The sequence below is a fragment of the Ranitomeya imitator genome, chromosome 7 (genome assembly GCF_032444005.1).
Source record: "Ranitomeya imitator isolate aRanImi1 chromosome 7, aRanImi1.pri, whole genome shotgun sequence".
NCBI classification, from domain to species: Eukaryota; Metazoa; Chordata; class Amphibia; order Anura; family Dendrobatidae; genus Ranitomeya; species Ranitomeya imitator.
The window spans coordinates 62,636,687-62,663,932 of NC_091288.1; the positions used below are offsets into that span (position 1 = coordinate 62,636,687).

A 27,246-nucleotide genomic window follows, 5' to 3' on the forward strand; every position below is an offset into this window, starting at 1 on the left:
AGCTGGACAAAAATGGCATCAAATTGGCAAGTCACAACATTTTCACGCTGCCTCGAGTTACACCAAAATCGAATTGTGCCTTAAAAGCTTTGATGAATCTGGCCCTTGGTGTACACCCCAAGCTGCCAATCGGAGTTGTGGCCGGAGTTGTACACAGCTCGGTATTCATAAAACCGCTAGATCTGCACAGAGAAAACTGACTTATCAAAAGGACAGCAAGTGACACATCCCTGGAATAGGGGTTTCTGTTCCTACATTGTTGATACCCTTTAATGACCCATGCTTTAAAATTACTACATAACTTGGGCTGGGTGGTATGGCAATGCAAAACAATTGTATATTTTTATTTAATAAAGTAGCAAAAAAACAAATACTACTCACGGTAATGTCAAAAATTTAACGTAGGTTAATGTGTTTTATGTTATACATTGAAAGCAGCAAAATAAAACACGGCCAAAGAAACCTTGCAAAATTGCTGGATTTTTTTTTCTCCATTTCTCTTGCCATAAAATGAATGTATGGCTCTGTTAATGTAATGGTGCAAAAACAAGAAAGCTGTCACTACTTGGTCTAAAATATTAGTAAACTAGAGGGGTTAAAGGAAATTGTCATGTGTATGGCCAGTTCTAGCTTAATATCCGGTTTAGCTTTGTTGTAGCATGTGTCCTGTATGATTGTTTTTGTTTGTATTTTAGAAATCCAATCTGCAGAGCATTTGTCAGAAAAATCTAGCCATTACTATGTCCATGTGGGGAATGTAGCTTCATGTGTTAAAGAGGTATGATAATACAGCTATAACCTCCATTCAGTAGCCCAGTTTAATCAACGCTTATTACTTGTAGTATTGACCCTTCTTTACCACATGTAATTTTTTTTTTTTTTAAGTTGTCATCGGCTTTTATATTACTACTAGATGGTGGCCTGATTCTAACTCATCGGGTATTCTAAAATATGTATGTATGTATGTATGTACGTCGCGCTGTGAGTGGGGGTTAAATTCAGCGCCAATATCGCTGATTGGTCGCGCCCGGTCGTCCGCGACCAATCAGCGAAGCGTGGTTCAAATCCCGCGCCAATTCGCGGGCGGACTGCGCCTGTTGCTGATTGGGTGCAGGATGTTGGGGGTTCGGCAGCCTGTAGTGCAGTTTGCGGCGCTGCCGCCCGTCCTTTCCTCGCTATCAGTCCCGGAAGCCTGTGATCCTGGCCCAGCTGTGCTATGTGTGGCCGCCCCTCTCCTCCTGCGAGCGGCCTCCCGCCACCTCCCTATCGCGGGGCCTGAGCCCCAGCCGCCAGGCCGGGAGCAGAGCCCGTGTGTATGCTGACGCGAACCCGAACTGGGGGTAACCGGGGGCACAAGGGTCCGGGATGGGGCGACACATTGCCTTGGGGGGGGGGGGGGGGGGGGGGGGGAGACGCTGACTGGAGGGGAGTATGGGGGGGGGGAGACGCTGACTGGAGGGGAGTATGGGGGGGGAGACGCTGACTGGAGGGGAGTATGGGGGGGGGGGGGGAGACGCTGACTGGAGGGGAGTATGGGGGGGGGGGGGAGACGCTGACTGGAGGGGAGTATGGGGGGGGGAGACGCTGACTGGAGGGGAGTAGGGAGGGGCCAATTCACTGACGGACTGTGCTTGTCGCTAATTGGTCACAGCCGGCCGCGACCAATCAGTGACGCGGGATTTCTGTTACAGACAGACCAATTAGCGACAAGCACAGTCTGTCAGCGAATTGTCCCCTCCCCACTCCCCTCCAGTCAGTCAACACCCTCCCCCCCCCCCCCACAAGACGGTTATGTCTATATATCTATATATAGATAAAGATATATAGACATACACCTATAGGCTGTGCAGCTACATGGACATATACGATATAGCTCTATCTGGCCGCGTAGTAGATAACACAGCCCACACAGTAGTATACAGCACTGCCCACACAGTAGTATACAGCACTGCCCACACAGTAGTATACAGCACAGCCCACATCAGCCGGTATAGTTCAAAGCGGCGGGGGAGTCGCGTCCCCTGCTCCCTCTCCCTGTCTCTCCGCACACGCAGGACTCCGGGTGTCCGCACACAATAGGTAGTCACTGGCCGGCGTCCTCTCACGCAGTCCCCTCTGCCCTCCACTCTTTGCCCTCTCCCAATCCCCGGCTTCCTCCCCACCTACCTCGCTCACCCGGGCCGCTACACGCACTGTCCAGACACCTCCACGTTCCCTCCTGGTCGGTACACTCTCTCCCTCTCCTGTACACCGGCAGTGATGGAGACCACACCCCTTCCCGGAAATCCCGCGTCGCTGATAGGTCGCGGTCGGCCGCAAGCAATCAGCGACGCGGGATTTCCGTTACAGACAAACAGACAGAAGTGGACCTTAGACAATTGTGTATATAGATGCTGGCTCTATTCATTTTCCTTCACTTTGTAATGGGCATAGCGGGTTTGAAGATGGGATAACTAACTGCACTATATTCCAGTATTGAGGCAGTGTGATAAACGCTACATTATTTGCAATCATTAAAAACTTAATCTTCAACTTGGGATCTGGGCACAGTGTAGAATCGGTGGGACTTGCATCTAAAAATGTGTATAGGCCTGTTTCCGTGATGGAAGCTTCTAAGCAGCAGCTATTTTTCTACTTGCTAAAAAAAAGGCTGCTGGGCAACCTCTGCTAAAATAACACTAATGCTATGTGTCCACGTTGCAGAAAAGCTGCGGAAATGTCCGTAGCACTTCCGCAACTCCCTGCCACGGGTAAAACGCATGCGGAATTCGCATGCGTTTTCCCGCAAAATGCGAGCGTTTTTAGCTTGCAGAATGCTTGCACTTTTACAAGCGATTGAAAAAGTGATTGACTGGTCACAATTGTCAAGCATAGTGCTTGACAAGTGTGACCAACTTTTTACTATAGATGTTGCCTATGCCGCATCAATAGTAAAAGATAGAATGTTAAAAATGATTTAAAAATATACAAAATATGGTTTTCTTTAACGCCTCTCATTGGGGGACACAGGAACCATGGGTGTATGCTGCTGCCACTAGGAGGCTGACACTATGCAAATAAAAAAGTTAGCTCCTCCTCTGCAGTGTACACCCCACCGGCTGGCATTATACTCTTCAGTTTAGCTTAGTGTCAGTAGGAGGTGGACACGGGTCCTTCATTAGACCCTTATCTACCTCAATGTGCGTAATTTTCTTTTAGGTTTTTCCGAAGGGATACAGGGTGAACAGTCACACCTGTATTCTCACAAGGCGGACTATGAGTACGGCGTGTTTTGCCACCCCGTATCCTCATAGATCCTTCAGCAGGACCAAGAGCCTAGCACACCAGCGTGCTTAGATGTCCGATCCTGCCTCCGTCCCCCACCCACTCGCCCACCAGAGCCTGTCGGTTGCGGAGACGAGGACGTCCATCAGCTCCCTAGACGTCTCATTCCTTCCAGGTTAGTACCGGCGTGGGATATTTAAGGTGAGTATTTTCCCTTTCCACCCTGCGGCTTCCCTGGATCCTCAGGGTGCCTGTTTTAAGGGGTTCCTGATGCAGGTCGCATTTCTTCCCAGCCGCCGCGCCGCTACCTTTACGGGCTACTGCGCCGCTTCTTATCTGTCATCGCGCTGTTACGGCCGCTCTCAGCGACCACCTTACACCAGCGCGGCCTTGCCACACCTCTTCGGGCCCCTGCGGCCTCCCTGCTCCGGCCGCTGCAGGCGGCCGTTCTTTTTCTCTTCAGCGTGGCGGCTGGCAAAGCCATCACTTCGGCCCCCTGCGGCTTCCCTGCTTCGGCTGCTGTAAGCGGCCGTTCACTCCCTTCAGCGAGGCGGCTTTGCCAGCCGCCGCATCGCTTCACCCTGCGGCTGCGCTGCTCCGGCGTCCATCCTCCTTCAGCGTGGCGGCTTGCCAGGCTGCCACACCGCTTTGGGCCTGCGGCTGCGCTGTTCCACCCGCTGCTTGTGGCCGCTCACCTGCTGCGTCGCTTCCTCCACTGCGGCGCACTGTTCCTACGCCGCGGCCTTTTTCTGCCGGTCACCTACTTCCGGTGCCGGACTCCGCCTTCTTCCCTCGTTCATTAGGCGGGCTTTTCTCCCGCCCTACAATTCCACTGAGGCATCGCCTTTTTCCCCGCCCACCGGCGCCATCTTGGGACTCCTGAACCACGAGTCCTCTCCTCCACACGGGGTACAAGATAGCCGCAGATCGTTCCAAATTGCAGCAGGAGGCCATACCACCCTCCTGCCTAAGGGACCACTTCTCGCCAGAGGTCCATACCATCAAGCCGGACAGCTTCCTCCGGAATCCGTTTTTCGTCTGTTGTGAGTAGCTCTGCACTGCAGACTGACACTCCCCTCTGCCCCCTGTCCCCTAACCCTCTGGCATTTTCTTCAGGGACCTTTTCACAATGTCTACCTCTAAAGGGGGCCGCTCTCGCCTCAAAGCCGGGGTAATCGTTCCCGTCCCAGAAAAAGAACGGTTCACAGGTTTCTATTCAAACCTGTTTGTGGTACCGAAAAAAGACTGCAAGGTTCGTCCCATTCTGAATCTCAAATTGCTGAACAGGAGGGTTCGTCTGAGACTTCAGGATGGAATCCCTTCGTTCGGTAATTGCTTCCATGGAGGCTCAGGAATTTCTGTGTTCCACAGATATTCAGGACGCCTACCTCCATGTCCCGATATTCCCGGGACATCACAGATTCCTGCACTTTGTGGTGCTCCAGGAACATGTTCAGTTCGTCGCCCTGCCTTTCGGTCTCGCAACCGCCCCAAGGGTTTTCACGAAGATCATGGCGGCGCTGATTGCCATCTTGAGGGTCAGAGGCCTGGTTCTGTTTCTATACCTCGACGACCTCCTCATCAAGGCTCCGTCCTTTTCTCAGGCTCACGAAAATCTGTCCATCGTCCTCGACTCCCTAGCCCGTTTCGGGTGGCTGGTCAACCAGAAGACGTCTGCCTTATTTCTTCTCAGCGCATCATCTTTCTGGGCATGTTCTTAGACACTCGTCAGACCAAAGTCTAAGAGATCCATCCTCCGTCGGGACATACGCTTGCTCCAGTGTCCTCGGCCTCCCTACTTCCGTTCGGCCATGAAGGTTCTGGGGAGGATGGTAGCAACATTGGAAGCGATTCCTTTCGCACAATTTCATTCGCGACCCCTTCAGCAAGCCATTCTGTCTGTAGGACAGGTCTGTCTTCTCCCTGGATCGTCCGATCCGACTCTCTTCTCGGGTCAAACAGTCTCTCAACTGGTGGCTGACGTCACCTCTCATCTCCCAGGGCAGGTCCTTCCTTCCAGTTCACTAGCAGGTGGTGACGACGAACGCCAGCCTGCTCGGCTGGGGTGCGGTTTTTCGCCACCAGACGGTTCAGGGCCGTTGGTCGGTGCAGGAGTCATCTCTGCCGATCAATGTCCTCGAGATTCGGGCCATCTTTCTGTCCCTCCGTCACTGGGAAAGGATTCTCAGGGGACTACCAATCCCAATCCAGACGGACAACGCCACAGCTGTGGCATATGTCAACCATCGGTGGGGACTCGGAGCTCCTTGGCCCTGGCCGAGGTATCAAAGATCCTCCTCTGGGCAGAGGCAACGGTTCCGGTGATATCCGCGTTGCATATCCCCGGCGTGGACAATTGGGCCGCCGACTTCCTCAGCCACGAGGGCCTCGCGGCAGGGGAATGGTCCTTGCATCAGGAGGTCTTCCATCAGATTTGTCTTTGATGGGGGACTCCGGACGTGGACCTCACGGCGTCTCGAATGAACAGGAAGGTCCCGCAATTCGTCTCCAGGTCTCGCGATCCTCTTGCAGTGGGCGTCGACGCCCTGGCTTTTCCTTGGTCACAGTTCGTGCTACCCTACCTGTTCCCACCCCTTCCATTACTTCCCACACTGTTGAAAAAGATCAAAGCGGAAGGGGTGCCGGTCATTCTGATCGCCCCGGATTGGCCCAGGAGAGCTTGGTTCGCGGAGCTCGTCAACCTTCTCGCGGACGCTCCCTGGCGCCTTCCAGACAGGCACGATCTGCTGTCTCAGGGTCCGATCTGCCACCCGAATTCTCGGTCGCTCAGTTTAACGGCGTGGCTGTTGAGACCGCAGTTCTAAGAACGTCCGGCCTTTCGGACCGGGTGATTCACACCATGATTCAGGCCTGGAAGCCTTCGTCTTCCAGGATCTACTATCGTACCTGGAAGGCTTACTTCCGTTGGTGCGAGTCCAACCGCGTTTCATCTATGTCCTTTTCCCTGCCTTCCGTTTTGGCCTTCCTTCAGGCAGGACTGGATTCGGGCCTGGCTCTTAGTTCCCTGAAGGGCCAGGTCTCTGCGCTTTCCATCCTTTTTCAGAAGACTTTAGCTTGTCGATCATAGGTTAAGACCTTCCTTCAAGGAGTAGCCCACGCTGCCCCTCCGTACAAAGCCCCTGTGGATTCATGGGATTTAAACCTGATACTGGACGTTCTGAGGTTTTCTCCCTTTGAGCCTCTCAGGGAGATTCCCCTGTCAGTTCTATCTTGGAAGGTGGCCATCACTTCTATCCGCCGCGTTTCCGAGTTGGCGGCCCTGTCTTGCCGTCCTCCGTTCTTGGTCATTCACCAGGACAAGGTGGTCCTCAGGCCTCCGCCTTCTTTTCTTCCTAAGGTGGTTTCCACCTTCCACCTCAACGAGGACATCGTTCTACCTTCCTTTTGTCCAGCCCCGACTCATCCTCTGGAGCGATCGTTGAACAAGCTGGACCTCGTCAGGGCAGTGAGGATCTACCTGGATAGAACGTCCACTTTCTGGAAGACGGATTCTCTTTTCGTCATTCCTGATGGCACGCGCAGAGGCCAACCGGCTTCTAAGGCGACTATTGCTCGCTGGATCAGAAAGGCAATTCTGGAGGCTTACCGGGTCAAGAACAGAGTGCCCCCTCCTGGGATCAAGGCTCACTCTACCCGGGCAGTCGGCGCCTCCTGGGCGGTGCACCACAGGGCTTCCGCCCTACAGCTTTGCAAAGTGGCAACTTGGTCTTCCATCCACACGTTCGCCAAATTTTACAAGGTCCATACCTACGCTTCGGCGGACGCCAGCCTAGACAGAAGGATCTTGCATGCGGCAGTGGTGAGTCCTCTGACCTGATGGAAGTCTGTTTTTCCCGCGCTAGGGACTGCTTTGGGACGTCCCTTGGTTCCTGTGTCCCCCAATGAGAGGCGATAAAGAAAACAGGATTTTTGGTTGCTTACCGTAAAATCTGTTTCTTGGAGCCTCCATTGGGGGACACAGCACCCTCCTAATGTTTCTCAGTTTGTTTTATGTTCTATGACTGTTCTCACATTTACAGTTCTCAAGTTTGTGGTTATGGTTTTCAACCTTGTTGTTTATCTCCTACTGCTTTCTCACTAACTGAGTATGCCAGTCGGTGGGGTGTACACTGCAGAGGAGGAGCTAACTTTTTTTATATGCATAGTGTCAGCCTCCTAGTGGCAGCAGCATACACCCATGGTTCCTGTGTCCCCCAATGGAGGCTCCAAGAAACAGATTTTACGGTAAGCAACCAAAAATCCTGTTATTCTCACCTTCCGACGGCTCCCGATCTCCTCAGCAGCGCTCCCTGTACGTTCCGTTCCCAGGGATGCTGTGTTCATCCGGACCTTTGTGACGTCACGGTCGCATGACCATGATGTCATCTCAGGTGATTCGCGCAATGCATCCCTGGGAATGGAAGCCGCTGCGTGCACCGCTGAGAGCCGGGAGGACTCTGGGGGCCATCAGAAGGTAAGTATATCCATAATTTTTATTTTAATTCTTTTTTTTCCCAGGAATATTGTACCCAGGGCCAGGAGGAGAGTCTCCTCTCCTCCAAACCCTGGGTACCATCCGCAACTGAAGCGCTCACTTTACGCATGGAGGGCATAGCCACATGCATAAAATGAGCATTTCAATGCAATCCTATGGTGGCAGAATCGCCGCGATTCCGCCAAAATAATGAACATGCTTTGGATTTTACCGCTATGCGATTCCGCAGCGGGAATATCCGCAGCATGGGCACAGCAACTGTTGAATCCCATCGAATTGCATAGGAATGCGTTTTTAAGCGTTTCCGCTGCGGCAATAAAACGCTGCGGAAACGCATAAAAAACGCATGGTGGGCACGCAGCCTAAATCTAATTAATTGTAAGTATTTCTATTGATTGTATTACTTTGCAGTTTCAGCTGATTGAAGTCTTCCAAAAATACCATGTGCTGAACGTTTTCCTTGAAGAATCCTCTTTGACTTGCAGGTAAGGTTTTGATATAGTGGCCCACATTTATCAAGCAGTTTACACTCTTTTTCGGGGGTAAACTGTCACAGAAAACTGTCACAGATTGTGCAAAATTTCTTTATCCTAACCGAAAGTTGAAAAGGTGGCTGCAGTGTACCAGGAATTGGGCTTTTAAACAGATTTATTAAGCTGCAAGCCAGAAACCTCTCAAATTTAGGTGTATTTCCTGATCATAGGTGTGATTTCATTTTCTAACTTTTGGACAGTCAAAAACTACGACCTATTTGGGGTGCTACCAATGCATCCTGCATTTTTCTTGAATACAGGTCGTTGTGCTCTGTCAGCGGAGAGGTGGTCGGAATTCTTATTCATTTGTATGAGAATTTTGGCCATCTCTGCATTCCCAGCATTGGGTGCCTGCATGTACTATACATTTGACATCCTGTGAATATGCCATAAATGTAAGATATGGGAGCACGCAGCCAAATTTATTACAAGGAGAAACTAGGAGAAGAACTGAACAATAGGATCTTAACCAGGCGAATATAAGGCTGTTCAAAACAAGGTTATGCTAACCCGATTTGGTTGTATATATGCAACATTCCAAAGGCATGTCAATCCAGCTGCTGCAGATCCAACGGGTCATCAGACCGAGAAAGCGCAGTTTAAGTGCTACAGACTTAATTTTAACGACAAAAAAAGTTTTTTTTTTTTTTTTTGTCCTGGTGAAAGTCTGTAGCAATCACACACTGAATTAAAAAGAACCGCTAATACCTCCTGTTTGAACTTGGATCTATTATAAGGTATACGAGCAGTGCAGATTATCCTCAAATCCTTCTTATCTAAATTTATTACAAGGCACACTTGCCATTTAAAGGGAATCTGTCACCCCAAAATTCGCATATAAGCTAAGGACACCGGCATCAGGGGCTTATCTACAGCATTCTGTAATGCTGTAGATAAGCCCCCGATGTAACCTGAAAGAAAATAAAAAAAACGGTTATATTATACTCACCCAGGGGCGGTCCCGGTCCGGTCCGATGGGCTTCGCGGTCCGGGTCCAGCGCCTCCCATCTTCATACGATGACGTCCTCTTGTTTGCTTCCTGCTGCGGCTCCTGCGCAGGCGTACTTTATCTGCCCTGTTGAGGGCAGAGCAAAGTACTGCAGTGCGCAGGCTCTGGGCCTCTCTGACCTTTCCCGCTGCCTGCGCACTGAAGTACTTTGCTCTGAAGATAAGCCCCTGATGCCGGTGGCCTTAGCTTTATCTGCCCTGTTGAGGGCAGAGCAAAGTACTGCAGTGCGCAGGCACCGGGAAAGGTCAGAGAGGCCCAGAGCCTGCGCACTGCAGTACTTTGCTCTGCCCTCAACAGGGCAGATAAAGTACGCCTGCGCAGGAGCCGCAGCAGGAAGCAAAGAAGAGGACGTCATCGTATGAAGATGGGAGGCGCTGGACCCGGACCGCGAAGCCCATCGGACCGGACTGGGACCGCCCCTGGGTGAGTATAATATAACCAGTTTTTCTTATCTTTCAGGTTACATCGGGGGCTTATCTACAGCATTACAGAATGCTGTAGATAAGCCCCTGATGCCGGTGGCCTTAGCTTATAGGCGAATTTTGGGGTGACAGATTCCCGTTAAATCAATTTACTCCCAGTGATCTAATTTTACTAAAAATATATGGTGTGTGCTTCTCACTAAATTAAAATATCATCAAAAAGTTCATTTATTTCAATTCTTCAATACAAAAAGTGAAACTCATTTTATAGTCATTAGAGTGATCTATTTCAAGTGTTTATTTCGGTTAGTGTTGATTAAGGCTTACAGCCAATGAAAACCCAAAAGTCGTTATCTCAGTAAATTAGAATAATTAACAAAACCCACCTGCAAAGGCTTCATAAGCATTTAAAAAGGTCCCTTAGTCTGTTTCAGTAAGCTCCACAATCAAGGGGAAGACTGCTGACTTAACAGATGTCGAGAAGGCAGTCATTGACTCACTCCACAAGGACGGTAAACCACAAAAGGTCACTGCTAAAGAAGCTGGCTGTTCAGAGTGTTGTATCCAAGCATATTAATGGAAAGATGAGTGGAAGAAAAAAGTGTGGTAGAAAAAGGTGCACAAGCAACCCGGGATAACCACAGCCTTGAAAGGATTATTAAGAAAAGGCCATTAAAAAATTGGGGGGGACGATTCACAAGGAGTGGACTGCTGCTGGAGTTATTGCTTCAAAAGCCACCACACACAGATGTATCCAGGACATGGGCTACAAGTTTCACATTCCTTGTGTCAAGCCACTCATGACCAATAGACAACCCCAGAAGCGTCTTACCTGGGCCAACGAGAAAAAGAACTGGTCTGTTGCTCAGTGATCCAAGGTGTTCTTTTCAGATGAAAGTAAATTTTGCATTTTATTTGTGTGGAGAGGCACACAATCGGTGATGGTTTGGGGAACCATGTAATCTGCTGTAGGTCCACTGTGTTTTATCAAGAGTCTACCAGGACATTTTAGAGCGCTTCATGCTTCCCTCTGCCAACAAGCTTTTTTGAGATGGAAATTTAGGGGCGTGACCGGATGTGGAGCTGAGCGGACGTGCGAGGCTCGAGCTCCCTAACCACCAGCTATCATAAGCGGCCCAAAGCACAGTGAGGTGACCGGAGGAGGTCAGATCTGAAGATAAGATAAGCCAGGCGGTTGTGCACTCCAGGAATGAAGCGAGAGAGAAGGAGGGGGCAGGCGCCCAGCAGGGTCCAGGTCTTTGAAGCGATGGGTAGTTGGATCCAAGATGGCGACCGCAACTCTCACCACGCGGCCGCCGGCAGCAGCAGGAGTGATGGCAGTGTGAAGCAAAGGTCAGAGCTGCACAGTGAATCACTCCACCAGCCCCAAACTCCCAGCAAAACTGAAAGATCCCTGAGCACACAGAGCTATTCACCAACGCTGCAGTCCCTGCTTTTCCCCCCTGCTAGGAATGCTGAAGGTTCAGAGCCTGAAGATTTACAGCCACTAAACACAGCCCTGACCGTCTCCTCAGACTCTCCTATTACAGACTCCAATTCTGCCCCTGTCACTGTAGCCACACTCAAATCCCTGCTGGGAGACCTGAAGCAAGCCATTCATACTGATATCACAACGGCTTTCACTGAGCTACATAAAGAAATAACGCAGATTGGCGACAGAACCTCACACATAGAGGGGAAACTGGAGGAATATACTACGGCGCACAACCAACTAGTAGACGCGCATAATGAAGCGGACGAAGAAATCATGGCCCTAAAACTGAAGCTTGCAGACCTAGAAGACCGATCCAGGCGCAATAACCTACGTTTCAGAGGAATCCCTGAGAGTGTGTCAGCGGATACACTAAAGGAGTTTCTAATGGACTTCTTCACAATTCTGGTGCCGTCAGCAGAACAGAGGGACCTGCTGATTGACAGGGCACATCGGATCCCCAAACCAAAGTCTGCTCCCAGCTCCGCACCGCGAGACGTGATAGCCAGGCTGCACTTCTACCATTTCAAGGAGGCAGTGACCAAGTCAGCGTCAGCAAAGCAAGAACTTCCAGAAAGATTCCGGAACATTCTGGTGTTCACCGACTTGTCTGCGACAACCCTGAACAGGAGGCGAGAATTCTCATCCGCAACCAAGATTCTACGGGACAACAGTATTGTCTACAAGTGGGGATATCCAGTAAAGCTCATCGTGACGGAAAACGGAACTTCACACGTCCTTGCGTCTCCCAGAGAGGCCATGACCCTGCTCCAGGAATGGTCCCTGACATCAGTGGATGAAGATACCAGCTCCCCACTAAAGAAAAGACCCCCGACACTGAACAAAGAATGGACCTGATTCTCACGCAAGTACTCTGTTACCATATGTATCCCCTGTGTGCCTATGCCAGGACACCACACTGTTATTTTTTTGCCTGGCTGGCAGGTTGAAGGGGCATGAGAATATTGCTTTCGTTTTTTCTATTCTCTCCCCCCCTTTAATACTGGATAGGAACGACTATCCAGTTGGTTCACATAGAACCGGACTCTGAGTTGTACAAGTTGTACTTGTTCTGGTTGTTGTTAATTACTTTAACCCCTTTGTTTCCCTTATTATTATCCTGTATCTGGTGACTGATTGAATTTTTTTTTCTTTTTTGTAACTGATGGTATTTCAAATATCTAGCATTAATGTGAAAGGCCTAAACAGCCCTTTCAAGAGATCGTTATTATGGAAGGAAGCCCAGGCACTCAAAGCGGACATACTATGTGTCCAAAAAACTCATTTAAATCGTGATGATACCCATAGACTACAACATAAAAATTACCCCCATATCTATGTGTCATATGCGGCGAAAAAGAAGAGAGGGGTAGCGATTGCAATAAAAGACACTGTAGCGTTCCAGCTTGTTGATAGCGTTCTGGATGATGAAGGCAGATATGTAATATTGATATGTAGCATCAATAACAAGGTGTATACAATTGCATCTATATATGCACCCAATACAGGTCAAATCACTTTTATTAAAGACCTCATAACTAAATTATCCAAAATAAAACAAGGATCCCTGCTAATCTGTGGAGATTTTAACCTCGTCCCGATCCCCAACATAGACAAATCTTGGTGCTCAAAGAAAAAGTCCCAATCCCATGCGCTGTCCCAGTGTCTTATATCAGAAGAATTGTATGACACGTGGAGGGTCCTTCATGCTTCTGAAAGGGATTATACATATTACTCCCACCCACATAAAGTATATTCAAGAATAGATCTAATAGTAGTGGATAAATGGCTCCTACAAAATATACAATCAGCAAAAATTGGGAACATAACCTGGTCGGACCACGCTCCTGTAACATGCCAAATTAAAGAGACGTACAATAATTTAACTTATTCTCCGTGGAGAATTAATAACTTCTTAATAGCCTCAGATAATATTAAATCCCAACTTAACGACCTTCTCCAGGAATTTTTTGATATCAATAGTACCCCTGACATATCCCCGACCACAGTGTGGTGCGCCCACAAGGCCTATATAAGAGGGCGGCTAATACAGATAGCAGCGCAACACAAAAAATTGAGAATGCGACAAATAGAAGAGCTCAATAAAAATATAGCAACAATGGAAAACATCCATAAACATAGCCCATCACCCACGGTATATAGGAAACTACAAAAGGCAAGATACGAACTATATCAGCTATTCCAATATAAATATGAGCATAATTTGAGGAGGAATAAAGCTAAATATTATTGGCAGGGGAATAAGGCGAGTAAAATACTTGCCAATAAGATTAAAGCGAGATTAACAAAGCAAAAAATAGCTCACATACAAGATGATCAAAAGAACAAAATATACAACCCTAAAGAAATTGCGAATACTTTCGCAAGATATTACTCCTCACTCTATAATCTCAAGACCGACAACCTTATCCCACAACCCAACGCTGAGCTAATTAATAATTTCCTGAATAGCATATCTTTACCCCAAATCCCAGAGGATAAATTGATGGCAATAAATCAACCTATAAGCCAAAAAGAAATCCAACAAACCATTCAGGCAACAAAAAATAATAAATCCCCAGGACCGGATGGTATAACTAATGAATACTTGAAGTTATTCAACCAAATATTGTCCCCACATCTATTATTAGTCTTCCAAAATATATTTGAAACAGGCAAAATACGAGAAGAAATGTTACAAGCGACTATAGTCCCTCTTCCCAAGCCAGGAAAAACTCCCGATCATCCAAGTAATTTCAGGCCAATATCCCTACTAAATACTGACCTCAAGCTGTACTCCAAAATCTTAGCAAATAGACTCTCCGATGTAATCCCTTCCCTGGTGCACAGAGACCAGGTTGGATTTATCAAATCTAGACAGACATTGGACGGCACCAGACGAATGATTGACCTCATCCATGTGGCGGGGAGCGACCGGACGCCTTCTCTGCTCCTATCCCTGGACGCGGAGAAGGCGTTCGATCGGGTGCATTGGGGATACCTGTTTGAGGTTCTGGCCAGATTCGGATTTACGGGTAATATTGCTAAAGCAATCACTCTGCTATATTCTCACCCATCAGCATCGGTTTCTGTCTCTGGAATGATGTCGGACAGGTTTACTATTACTAACGGGACGAGACAGGGGTGTCCGCTATCACCCCTTATATTCGCTTTGGTGATTGAGCCTCTAGCGCAGAAAATTAGATCACACTCGATGATATCAGGAATTCAGGTGAATAAAACGGAACACAAAATAGGCTTATTTGCTGACGACATCATTCTAGCGTTAACAAACCCGACAGAATCATTGCCGGCAGCAATGCAAGTAATCGATTCATATACTAAAATATCATATTATAAGCTGAACGTGTCTAAATGCCAGGTATTAAACCTGACCCCTCTCACAAAACACCCCAAAAGCTTTGAGAATAAGTACCCTTTTAAGTGGGAAAATGACCACATTGAGTATTTGGGTATTCGGCTGACACTCTCGGCAGATAAAATGCTATCACTGAATTATGAGTCTCTAAGGAAGAAAATCCAAACTGACATGTTACGTATGAAGAAACACGAACTATCATGGCTGGGCAGGATTGCATCGGTAAAAATGTTCATTCTCCCACAAATACTGTATTTGTTCCGCAATCTCCCCATCATATTCCCAATGAAAATATTAAAAGAGATTCAAGCAATGATTTTAAAATACATTTGGCAAGAGAGAAAACCCAGAGTCCAAGCGGACACGCTTTACATCCCTATGAGTAAGGGTGGCCTGGGGTGCCCCTCAGTGGTCCGGTACTACAGGGCCGCATTATTCGAACAGTTACGATTCATGTGGAATAATGATGATGATCGGCACTGGATAGCAATTGAAAAACATCTGATGAGAACCTCCAATGTCTCAGCTTTTTACCATGCACATCAAACTAAAGTCCCTAATAGAAACCTAAAAATGTCCCCAACAATAGACGCGGCTCTGGAGCTATGGAGAGTGTTGACTAATAAATTAGGCCTTATACAAACCGCATTCCTCAAAGCTCCTATAGAGACACTGGAGCATTGTATCCCGGACCTCAAACTTAAAAATTGGAATTTACCCAAAACCACCTCAATTGGGAACTTGTATGAGGGGGAGGAATTAATTACTTTTACATCATTGAGAGATAAATACAATGTTCCTCAAAGGGATTTTTACAAATATTTGCAGATCCGGCATTTCCTAACTGAAAGGAAAAAACAGATGCCTGCACCGCCATCTAAACTTTACTCTATGCTGATGAACCCGACATCACAGATTAGAGCGCTGTCCACAAGCTACGACTGTATGTTGGAGAATACTCTGCCCTCTCTAACTACATACCTGCAAAAATGGGAAAAAGACCTAAACTGCACATTCACACCGGATCAGTGGAGGGCATCCTTCTTAATTATTGGAAGCCAATCTAAATGTACTAACCACATAGAAAACGCCAGGAAATTGTTATATCGGTGGTATTTCACTCCCAGTAGATTGTCCAGGATGTTCTGCAGTTCCCCAGACACGTGCTGGAGGTGTGGAGACCCCTGTGCAGACATGCTACATATATGGTGGAGTTGTGACAGAATTAGACGTCTGTGGGCAGCCATAGATCATCTGATGTTCCAGATTTGTGGTATACCGGTGACTCTTAATGCACAGCAGGCGTTACTCGCTATTGATTTGGACTCGTTTCCCTATGAGTTCCGTACAGTGATTGTACATATTATTGTAGCAACAAGACTCAAAATTGCTAGTTACTGGAAAAACTCCAGGTGCCCCTCACTGCCCGAGGTCGTATCACTGATCAACGAAAATTGCCTATCAGAAAAAATAATCGCTACATCTAATAATAATATAGCTCAATTTCAGAAAAAATGGAACAATTGGTTATCTTTCCGTTTAAATACCGTTCTTAAATGACTTTGCAGATTTGCATATAGAGAATGTGATTGGATAGTTATTGTAATGTCACCATTTCCCCTATCCTCTTCCCTTCCCTAATCCCCATAACGTTGTGTTAATTATTAAGAATTTAATGTCAATAAGATGTAATGCTTGACACAATTTGTAAATAAAAATTTATGTTTAAAAAAAAAAAAAAGAGATGGAAATTTAATTCTCCAGCAGGACTTGGCACCTGTCCACACTGCCAAAAGTACCAATACCTGGTGTAAAAACAGCAGTATCACTGTACTTGATTGGCCAGCAGACTTGCCTGACCTTAACCCCCATATAGAATCTATGGGCTATTGTCAAGAGGAAGATGAGACACTAGACCCAACAATGCAGACGAGCTGAAGGCTGCTATCAAAGCAACCTGGGCTTCCATAACACCTCAGCAGTGACACAGGCTGATTGCCTCCATGCCACGCCGCATTGATGCAGTAATTGATGCAAAAGGAGCTGCGACCAAGTATTAAGTGCATTTGCTGAACATGCATTTCAGTAGGCCAACATTTCGGATTTTAAAATCATTTTTCAAGCTGGTGTTACAAAGTATTCTAATTTACTGAGATAATGAGTTTTGGGTTTTCATTGGCTGTAAGCCATAATCACCAACATTAACAGAAATAAACACTTGAAATAGATCACGGTTTGAAATGGCTCTATATAGCTTTCACTTTTTTTTAATTGAAGATCTCAAATTAAGTTTTTGATATTCTAATTTAGTGACAAGCACCTGTATAGCTGGCTTAGAAAATGGTTTTACACAATGTAAAAGAAACTAGGCGTTGGTCACACACTGTTGTTTACTGTTTAAGTGGATCCTGAAGAGGGAAGGTGTTAGACTTGGCTTATATAACATTTGTGCAAAAGAATTGATCTTACATCTTTAGATCGTGTTATAAAGGAGATAAGAAAGATTAGTTTGTGTGCAGTATCCCTATGCACTGCGAAAGAGGGATTTTTGGTACTCGCCGTAAAATCTTTCCTGGAGCCTTCATGGGTGTATGCTGCTGTCGCTAGGAGGCTGACACTATGCAAAAAAAGGAACCTTGCACCTCCTCCGTAGTATACACCCACCAACAGGTACAAAGTACCTCAGTTAGTGTTAAAGCAGTAGGAGAAGCAACCAAAAGTTCAACATATGTACCAATCCAACAAAGAAGGCACATAGACCAAATAATGGTACAAACAGTTAGGGAGGGTGCTGTCCCCCCCCCCAATGAAGGCTCCAAGAAAGAGATTTTACGGTGAGTACCAAAAATCCTTCTTTCTTTATCGCTTCATTGGGGGACACAGGTAACCATGGGACGTCCCAAAGCAGTCCCTAGGGTGGGAAACGGGAAGATCCAAGCAATAAATGAGCTCAGGTTGGTCGGTGGAAAACCGCCGCCTGCAGCACCTTCCTTCCCAGGCCTGCATCAGACGAGGCATGGGTATGAACCCCGCAAAAAACTTTGTTGTGTTCTTACAAACTGGAAGCTAAAACCTTGTAACGAAAAACCTAGGAGGCCCCCACCGCAGAACGGAGTGAGCTTTCACCCCTGGAAGAGCCTGCACCGCCGGAAGAGGCTGTTGGTCCTGAAAGCGGAATACCTCACGTCAATAGTGAAATTAGAAGCTAGGAGCCCATTAAGGTAACTTTCAGGGATGATGAACAGGGCATCCGATTGGCGAAAGGGAGCAGCCCTTGAAAAGTTGACTCGGAGAGTCGTGACGGGACCCAGCTTGTAGAGGGACGTCTCCAGGGGATGTACCGGAGAGACACAGAAGGAAGGACAAAGTCTTCATTAATGAGAAATGAAAAGGCCACCTCGGGTAGAAAGAGAGGAACAGGCCTGAGAAATACCTTGTACTGATATAGAATCAGGGGTGGGGAACAATGCCGCTAACTCGGAAACTCTTCTGATAGACGTAATTTAACTAAGAAGGCAACTGTCCCAGACAAGAGAAAAAATGTGATGTCTTGAACGGACTCAACAGTGGCGCGCTGCAGCGCGTAAAAGACGAGGATAAAAAACCCATGGATCAACTTGAAGACAATAAGGAGGCATAAGGTGGCCACACCTTGAAGAAAAACGAGAATGAAAGGAAGAGAAAAGGACATGGGGACCAACCCCAGTCCATACTCCACTAGAAGAAGGCTTTTCCGTATTTGTAGTAGATACACCAGGATGCTGGTTTCTTGGCCCCAATCATGGCCTGAATGATCAGATGGGAAAAAAAAACAGCCTCCCTCAATGGCCATGCTGTTAATCTCAGAGACTATGAACTCTGGAGGAAGAGGGAACTTTGAGAGAGAGGATCTGGACGGCCTGGAAGCTTCCAGGGGACATAAATGAACATGTTCACCAGGCCCTTCTTGGCCAGTCCGAAGCTATCAGGAATATAGGGACCCCTTCTTCCTTTATCCTTTTCACGACTCTCGAGACAATGGGAGAGACAGAAAACTATAAAGCAGTTGGAATTGTGACCAAGATATTACTAGTGAGTCTATATAGGTGGGTAGCTTGTCCCGGGACCTGGCTACGAACCAAGGAGCCTCGTGGTTTATCTGAGGCTGACGTCCGGAGAGCCCCATTTCAGCATATTTGGATGAAGACAGGGAGCTGAGCAAGCACCCGCCCAAGCGGGACCCTTGTGGCTCAGAAAATCGGTTGTCAGATTTTTTTTTTTACTGTCGGAAAGTGCACGGCTGATATGGCAGAAACGTGTTCGGAGCACTGGTGGCAAAGACGAATGTAAATGTCGTTCTAGGACCGGGGACTGCGGGACTTTAGTCAGATCTGTGACCGACTGTGACATGGCAACAGCCCACTCCGGAGGGAGGGCAGTGCTCTCGTCCCGGGCGTTGGAGGTTTTCTCTGAATGCCACTTCTGTTTTACAGATGGCACAGGCGTCGCGGATTACAGGGACAGGAATGGGCCTCCCTCAGATTGGGCATAAGTGATAGACTAGGGCTAAGGTTAGAGAGAGCTAAGCCCTTATGAAGAGAGAAATTAACCAGCCTGGGCTGGTCCTACCTGATAATAGAGACGGCGCTGTTCTGCTCAGGCTTCAATGTCCTCCAGATCCAGTGTGGACGCCTGTTGTGCCCTTTGGAAGACGATGGTGACTGCACGAATCTTCATACGGTTTTTAATCTTACCACACCTTGCAGACAGACACACTGTTTCCCCTGCGGGGGGCGTCTCGGGAGAGAGGGATAGAGAAAAAGACCCACTCTCTCATAGGCCGGGAGACAGGGCCTCAGCGTACGGCGTGCCCTAGTTAGCCGAGAGTCCTCTCAGCCCTCCCCGAGGAGAGGGGTGAGGGGGACATTTTTGGCTAGGACCGCCACCAGTTAGGCCCTGGAGCACCTGTGAGGGTGACGGGATAATGTCCTGCCGGCGGTCTGAGAGTTGCAATGTGGGCGTCACCACACTGCTCGCTCAGCCGCCTCTCCTGGGAAGGCAGAGTGAGAATAAAACCGTTTCCCTGAAATGCTGTATCTTAAAGACAAAAAGAGAATGTTACTAAAAACAATAAAACCTGTAAGGGAACAAAGGTTCGCAGCGGATCTGACGATCCAGGACCACCTCCTACAGACACTAAGCACAAACTGAGGTACTTTGAGCCTGTTGGTGGGTGTATACTACGGAGGAGGAGCTACTTCCTTTTTTTTTTGCATAGTGTCAGTCTCCTAGCGACAGCAGCATACACCCATGGTTACCTGTGTCCCCCCAATGAAGCGATAAAGAAATAAATTCTTTTAGCCATAAAGCCTACAGGACCTGTGCAAAGGTCTGTGTGCATAGACATAGCAGATCTGTGTATTTACATGTAGCAGAGATCTGTACACACACACAGATCTGTGCATCATGTACATAATGTGCGTGTTGTAAATCCGTGTATAATATATGTTCTGTGGAGGATCACTAAGGCTACTTTCACACTAGCGTTAACTGCAATCCGTCACAATGCGTCGTTTTGCAGAAAAAACGCATCCTGCAAAAGTGCTTGCACTTTTTCCGACCGCGCATGTGCGGCCGGAACTCCGCCCCCACCTCCCCGCACCTCACAATGGGGCAGCGGATGCGCCGGAGAAATGCATCCGCTGCCTCCGTTGTGCAGTGCGTTAAACGCTAGAGTCGGAATCTCTGCCCGACGCATTGCGACGGGGAGATTCCGACGCTAGTGTGAAAGTAGCCTAAGAGGGTTATTCCTTTCTAATTCTACAATATATATCTGACACACACACTTCATGTAAAAGCTCTATACATATGATGGTTTTCAAATTATTTTTTTCTCACCCTCTAGTTATGCAGTACTGACTTTCAGGAAGTCAGAAGAAGCAGAAACTGCCACAAAAGAAGTGGATGGAAAGATGTTTTTTGGGAAAAAATTAAAAGTTCGCATCATCAAGACTCCAAATTACAATCTTTCACTTGCTTTTCAAAAAATAAAATCTGTTTCTGGAGAGATTCCACAAGATGGAAAAGGTAGATTTGAGATGTTTGAACCCCAACAAGGTTCTGGGTCACACATACCGAAGAGTGGCTCATCCCAGTGTGATTGGACCCAGGCTGCACCAGTTTGCGGCAGTGTGACAAATCCTTATGTAAATATGCCATGCAACAAAGGTTATCCTTACATGAATAATAACCTAAGGCCTCCAGCTGGCCCACCATCCAATACATTTGGCTTTTGTAACTCTAGGACTCCCAATTACCAGTGGATGTTGCCGGCGCAACATTCATATGCAAAATTTAACAGCATACCAAATTTTATGTATGTTCCTTTTTCTTATACTTTATATAAATTGCCTAACCGGCATCCTCCTATGCCGGCCGCGACGCATCCTCCTATGCCGGCCGCGACGCATCCTTTTAGCTTTGTTATTGGCAAGAAACCTAATGAGAATAATCGGTTTGGTAAAGATCATAGCAGTCATGTCCGTGCAAAGCCAGTGAAACCCATTCATGGCACAGAGCAGCAAAGCAACTCTGGAACTTTGCGTCCTGTTGTACTGAACCAGGTACAAGTCCCTAATGACAAAACCGAGCCATTAAAACGAGACACTGATGTAAAGGTTATGGATGGAAAACCTGCTACAGTGAAATCTGTCAGTGAAGGTATATGGTATGCTGCATCCAGCAGTGCAAAACCTAGCCATTCAGAAACTGCATCTCGAGACGATTCACTTAAAATGACTGTGTCCGTTACTACAGTAAACATTCGTGATGTAGGAAATACTGTCCGTGACTGTTTCTCCTCTTGTGATGAGCAGAAAAATATCTCTGGACCAGAAAACTTCAAATCTGCAGCTCCTTTAAGATCTCCAACATTTGTTCCTCGCAGTGTCACAATACCTTCAGCCAATAAGCTATCTGTAAACCCCAATTTCAACTCTAAAGTCGTGACACAGTGTTCAAAACAGGATAACGCCAGCTCAAGTATCACATCCCTGCCAAGAGGTTCTCTGCCACCTGGAAAAATGGTAAAGCTCCAGTGATCTCTTCACTATTAAAGGGAACCTGTCACCCTGTTTTTTTTCGATATGAGATAAAAATAAGGTTTAATAGGTCCTGAGCTCAGCTTTACATCAGTACATTTCATATCCCCCGATTTCCCACGTTTGCTGCTAAAATACCTTAGTAATCTCTCCGTTTTCGTATGTCAATCACCCCTACGAATGTTCTTTCCTGCGTTGGCGTAGTTTTCTGCGCTTGCGCATTCAAGTGGTGTCTTGCGCATGTGCATTATCTTTTGCCCAACAGTGGGCAAAGCATTCAACTCATTATTGCGCATGCGCCGGCATTTTCCTTGACGTTCTGTGCCCCGGAAGTCTTTCTATGCTTCCAGGGCACAGAGCATAGGGTCAAAAGCCGGCGCATGCGCAATAATGATTTCATGCTTTGCCCACAGTTGGTCAAAGCATACTGCGCACGCGCGAGACGCTAATTCAATGCGCAACCGCAAAAACTAACCGCGATCTGTGCAGTTCACAGATCTAGTTATGTCTGAGACGCCGAGGAGTGGGGGGAGAGACAGCGATTAGGCCACACCCATTGGACCAGACCGGGGTGATTGAGATACGAAAATGGAGAGATTACTAAGGTATTTTCGCAGCTAAGGTCGGGAATCGAGAAATTAAAGGTACTGATGTAAAGCTGAGCTCAGGCCCTATTGAACCATATTTTTATCTCCTATCGAAAAAACGGGGTGACAGGTTCCCTTTAAGACATCTGAAGCATATTTATTGGTCTGCCTGCTGTCATAGTTGAATCCTCCTTCCTCATCTCGTGGCTTCAGAGCCCCGTTTGGGTCTTAAGCTGTCAATTTTTTAAACACAGTTGTTGGGTGCCGGTATAGTCATGCAAAAGGATGTGAGTTGGCTTGTCAGATTCGCCTGCATTAGTTTGTGTGAGCTCTAATAGTTTTAGAGACACTTGATACTTATTTGGCAAAATATATAAAATTGCATACCCACTTCTAAAGATGGTCTAATAAGTAAGATCTGTGGTTTGTCTTCAAACAAATTGATCATTTACAGTCACACACTTTGAAACGTGTTGCATATAAATAATGCACTATTGTAATATGAGCTAATAGGAATTTTTGATTTAAAGGGATTTTCAGAGAACCCCTGATCCCAGCTGTAGTTGTTTTTTTTTTTTTTTTTTTTTTTTTTTTTAATGTGATTTACTTGCCCTTCTTGGTTTCAGCACGGAGACCCCACCGCTGCTCCTAGTGTCTGTTACTGTCTGCAGCGCTGGAGTTGCCTCAACAGCACTGCAGCCAATCCGTGCGCTCAGTGAGTCGGGCAGAAGCTAAGCTCACTTGTTGCTGCAACGTCAGCGTGAAGTCGGCGCTGTACACAATCAGGGTGGATAAAAATCAATGTTTTTAAAAAAATAAAAAAAAATCAAAAAAATCGGATTTTTTTTTTATTTAAATCGGATTTTTTTTCAATAAACTGCTTTTTGGGGAAAATATTTTACCATCCAAAGGTTCTTCCATCATGAGATAAAGCTGAGTTGTTTAACTCAGTAGAATAAAGGCTGTATATGTGTAACATTCACAATGCCATGCTCTTCCAGAGGTTTCTGTAGGATTAGTGGGCAGTTTCTCTCCTATATTATCACAGACGCTCGCTTTACTTACGCAGTTCTCAAAACTGAATTTGACTCCGCAGAGGTCCCAGCCTCTTCTTCACGGCAAAAATGTTACAACATGAACAGAGTTGAGAAAAAGACCTTAATCCTATTGTTCTACAAACCTATGAATACAGAATCAACCCCTTCAGTGCCAAGTCCAAGAAGTTAGACAATATGTTTCTGATTGTTTGGAGTGGAATAGATCTGCACAACACAAGAAGAATGTGAATCTAAGTGTGAGGAGGAGGAGTCATCTTCATCACCGCACTTCTCATGATGTTGCCTCATTCGCGCCACCAGGCCTTGCATCTCTTTGTTACATCGTTTGCATTTTGCACGCATGCCTGCCTTACCGATAGGCGAAGGAGCTTCATTAAAATATTCCCAAACTGGGTCTCTTTTACGGCCTGCTGCCATTATAAGGAAAGAATGTAATAAACCTCAGATCGTACACACAAACAGATCCAGACTTGTCTGTCTGGCTATGCTGCAGTATTGTGCTCAAAGTTTCACTTTCATTTTCTTGTCTGCTTGCCCTTCCTCCTCCTCACACTTAGATTCACATTCTTCTTGTGTTGTGCAGATCTATTCCACTCCAAACAATCAGAAACATATTGTCTAACTTCTTGGACTTGGCACTGAAGGGGTTGATTCTGTATTCATAGGTTTGTAGAACAATAGGATTAAGGTCTTTTTCTCAACTCTGTTCATGTTGTAACATTTTTGCCGTGAAGAAGAGGCTGGGACCTCTGCGGAGTCAAATTCAGTTGGGTAGAAACTTTGATTTAAATCACTGATTTAAATCAAGCCTTACTGACTAGTGATTTAAATCGTGATTTAAATCGTGATTTAAATCAGTTAGATTTAAATCAAATCCACCCTGTACACAATAATGGGTTTTTTTTTTCTATTTTTTTTTATTATTTCTTTAACTCCAACATTTAAATTGTAAAATGAAAGCAGAAAAATAAACTATATATATATGTATGTATGTATGTATGTATGTATGAATGAATGAATTTATATATATTTTTTTTTTTTTTTACACATTACATTACATTGTATAGCCTATAATAGCCTATAGCCTCCTCCCCCCCACCCCTCATGCTCTGATCATTGTCTCCTAATTCTAACAGGTATTGTCAGGCAAGATGGTTTCCGATTAGGTTAAAAAGTTATTCCCAACCACAATGTGGTCTTATAATAATGTACACACACACTATATTAATTTTTGCCAATATAATCCATTTTGAAGTTTGCCCTGTTTTGCCCAAATCTCCCTCTTAAGGTTGACCCTCCAGGCTCTATTTAGCCTTCAGTTGCCATTGGAATTGTCCTATAATAGTTCAGTTGGTTCTGGCGATTATGTGCAGTGTTTCTCTGCTGTTATTCTACTAGCATAGCTGTGCCTTGTGATGTGTCTATAATGGAGCCTGTACTGTGAGGGATGATGCCTTGGAATTGCCGAGACTCCTTCATTATAGTGCATATACCAAGAAGCAGCAGTGTGCTGGTAATTAAGAGGTGCGGATGTAGTATGATGGGGCTGTATACAGGGGCTTGGAGGAGAAATATGATGTATGTAGAGTTTTATACAGGGGACTGAGAGGAGAGACTGCAGGAGGAGGCTCTGTATGGAGGGGATCAGATGAGAAATTCTGCAGGAGGATGTGTGGGGGTCTATGTGTAGATGACAGGATATACTGCAGAATGAGTCCTTTTACAGAGGTGGAGCTGTGTCTATCTGGTGCTGAGACTAGTGATGTGAAGCAGCAAGTACTTCTCCATTGATGCATATGACAGAGGTTTATCTTTTGACATGTGCATCAATAGTGGCATTTCCATTTTCAAGAAAACAATTTGTCAGCAGGAGACCACAAACACAGCTCAACACTGAAGTTTGGAGAATTGAAAGGTTGTTGGGCTCTGCTATGACCAGCTTTAACTGACTGATGTAAAACCAAACACGTTGCTATGCTCATGTAGTTGGCAGAAGATTAAATTGTTCAGGCAGAGAGCTGTACTGGAGAAGAGTGCGCGGAGGCCTAAAAGGAATTCTGCAGTTAGATTAGCTTGATGATAACTGGAGGGGTCAGTTTAGTCAGGAGCACATGAGGAAAGGGTTTATGTGAAGCTGGATGCACAAAGGGTAAGAAGTAGATGGAAAGTGACACAATGGTACACAAAAAGCTTTGTTGAAGTTAGTCTGCATATTAATAAGTTTTCATTTACTGTGCGTTGTCAAAAATTATTCTTCTGAATCTAACCCTTTAAAGTTGACACCCAATGTTTTTGGAAAGGGGTGGAGGGTGCTACTAAAGTACTCTGCTGCTGCTGCTTCTATTAAGTGTTCTATTGCCTCGCCCTGGATTCACAGCAACACTGATCATTACTGCTGTGTAATGTTCTTCTTGCTGTTTGAGGGAAAGAGATGGAGGTGCAGGATCTACTTTTCTGTGTGTACTATAAGTGGGAACCATCATAGCAGCTAGCACCCCCTGCCCAGAAGCTGAGCTCAGGGAAAACTGAGAATTCGAGATTGAGCCTTGCATGGGGCAAAGACTAGTGAAAAATTAAGGCTACTGGTCCGATATAGTGGTATTCTGCTTACACATTTCTTATATTGCTTATTCTGAAAATTCACAAAAAATACTTGTTTGTGTAACTTCTTTTACACATTACTTTATTTAGTGTACGGTTTGTTTGTTCTGTGATTTACTTACGCTTTACCTTTTTATAAATGATTTATTTTTATTTTATTCTTATCCAAAGGACTGGGGTGTTTACCCAAAACTGGACACCTCATCTGAGCTACCAATCGTTATCATTCCTAACCAGTTAAATTTCTCCCAGTTCAAAAGAGCTGTAAAACATCTCTTAGGGCTGCATAAAGATGCTACTAGGTGAGTAATGAATGCATGGTTGGTAAGTGATTAGCATTCATTTTTTTTTTCCAGGTTTCTTTTTTTGTTCTTGTTTTTACTTTCAGAGATCAGATTGTTAAAGCATTGGAAGAAGTAAGGTGCAACAGAGGAGGAAGCTTTGGTGGTTTGACCATCCCAGAAATTATATCTGCAGTATCTTCTAAATTAGTAGGAAATATTCCGCCAGCATGAAAATGTTACATAGCAGGTTTGTTTGACAAGATTTGCTTGGACGCACAAAATCGTATGACTACATGTTACTTCCTGTTATACAAGTACAACCGCTGGGATCTCTTATTCAGTCTTGTTCCATTGCTGCATTTACATTTAACACTGTATTGGTTATACTGTAGATGCTTAATTGCTACTTACAATTTTACATGTAAGATGAAGGGGAGGAAATAATAAGCTTTGTCCTGGACCTAAAAAGAGGGCCTGGTTTTAAAGTGACTGTCACAAAATGTCATAATACAAACTGCGTCCATTATTAAATAAAAATCTGTCCCAATGACACTGGTGTTCTTTGGAAAGCCATCAGAAGGACTGGTCTTCAGATAAATATTAGCTTGGCTCCTAAAATGTTATTTTAAGGGGAACCTATCACGCGTCCTGGCTTCAGAGAGGTGCACTTCACATGATCGGAAGTGCAGAAGACTTCCAATCATGCGTACACCTGGCTTCAGATGATGAATCATGCGAGGGGAAGAAGCAGCGCACATGCACAAGGTATATATAGCGCTTGCGATGGCGCCAGCACTTGTAAGTTATCACACCCACAGTGTTTAGAAGATGGCTCCCTGGGGATGCTTGGGGAAATGTATCCAACATTGTTTCTGATATATAAAATATGGGGGAGAGTTAAACAAATTCGTGGGGTTACCTGTCGTAACAGGTTCTCTCCGCTGTGGCTTAATAATAATCTACCAGAGTTTTTGGCAATGGGATGTATACCAGAATGGCAAGCTAGGGGGATTCGGTATGTCAGATTTTAGAGCGGCGGGAGT

General features: G+C 46.0%; 1 protein-coding gene across 1 annotated transcript; it reads left to right on the forward strand.

Annotated features, from left to right (window-relative positions):
- Positions 1-701: 701 nt before the first annotated feature.
- On the forward strand, positions 702-21,673 carry LOC138645750 (uncharacterized). Its single transcript, XM_069735273.1, has 3 exons — positions 702-778; positions 8,171-8,244; positions 20,479-21,673. Exon 3 carries the CDS (start codon positions 20,546-20,548, stop codon positions 21,671-21,673), a length of 1,128 nt encoding a protein of 375 aa, XP_069591374.1. The 5' UTR covers positions 702-778; positions 8,171-8,244; positions 20,479-20,545.
- Positions 21,674-27,246: the final 5,573 nt, after the last annotated feature.

Coding starts and splice junctions, on each gene's coding strand:
- LOC138645750 (XM_069735273.1), top strand. CDS start 20,546: ATGTTTTTTGGGAAAAAATTAAAAGTTCGCATCATCAAGACTCCAAAT.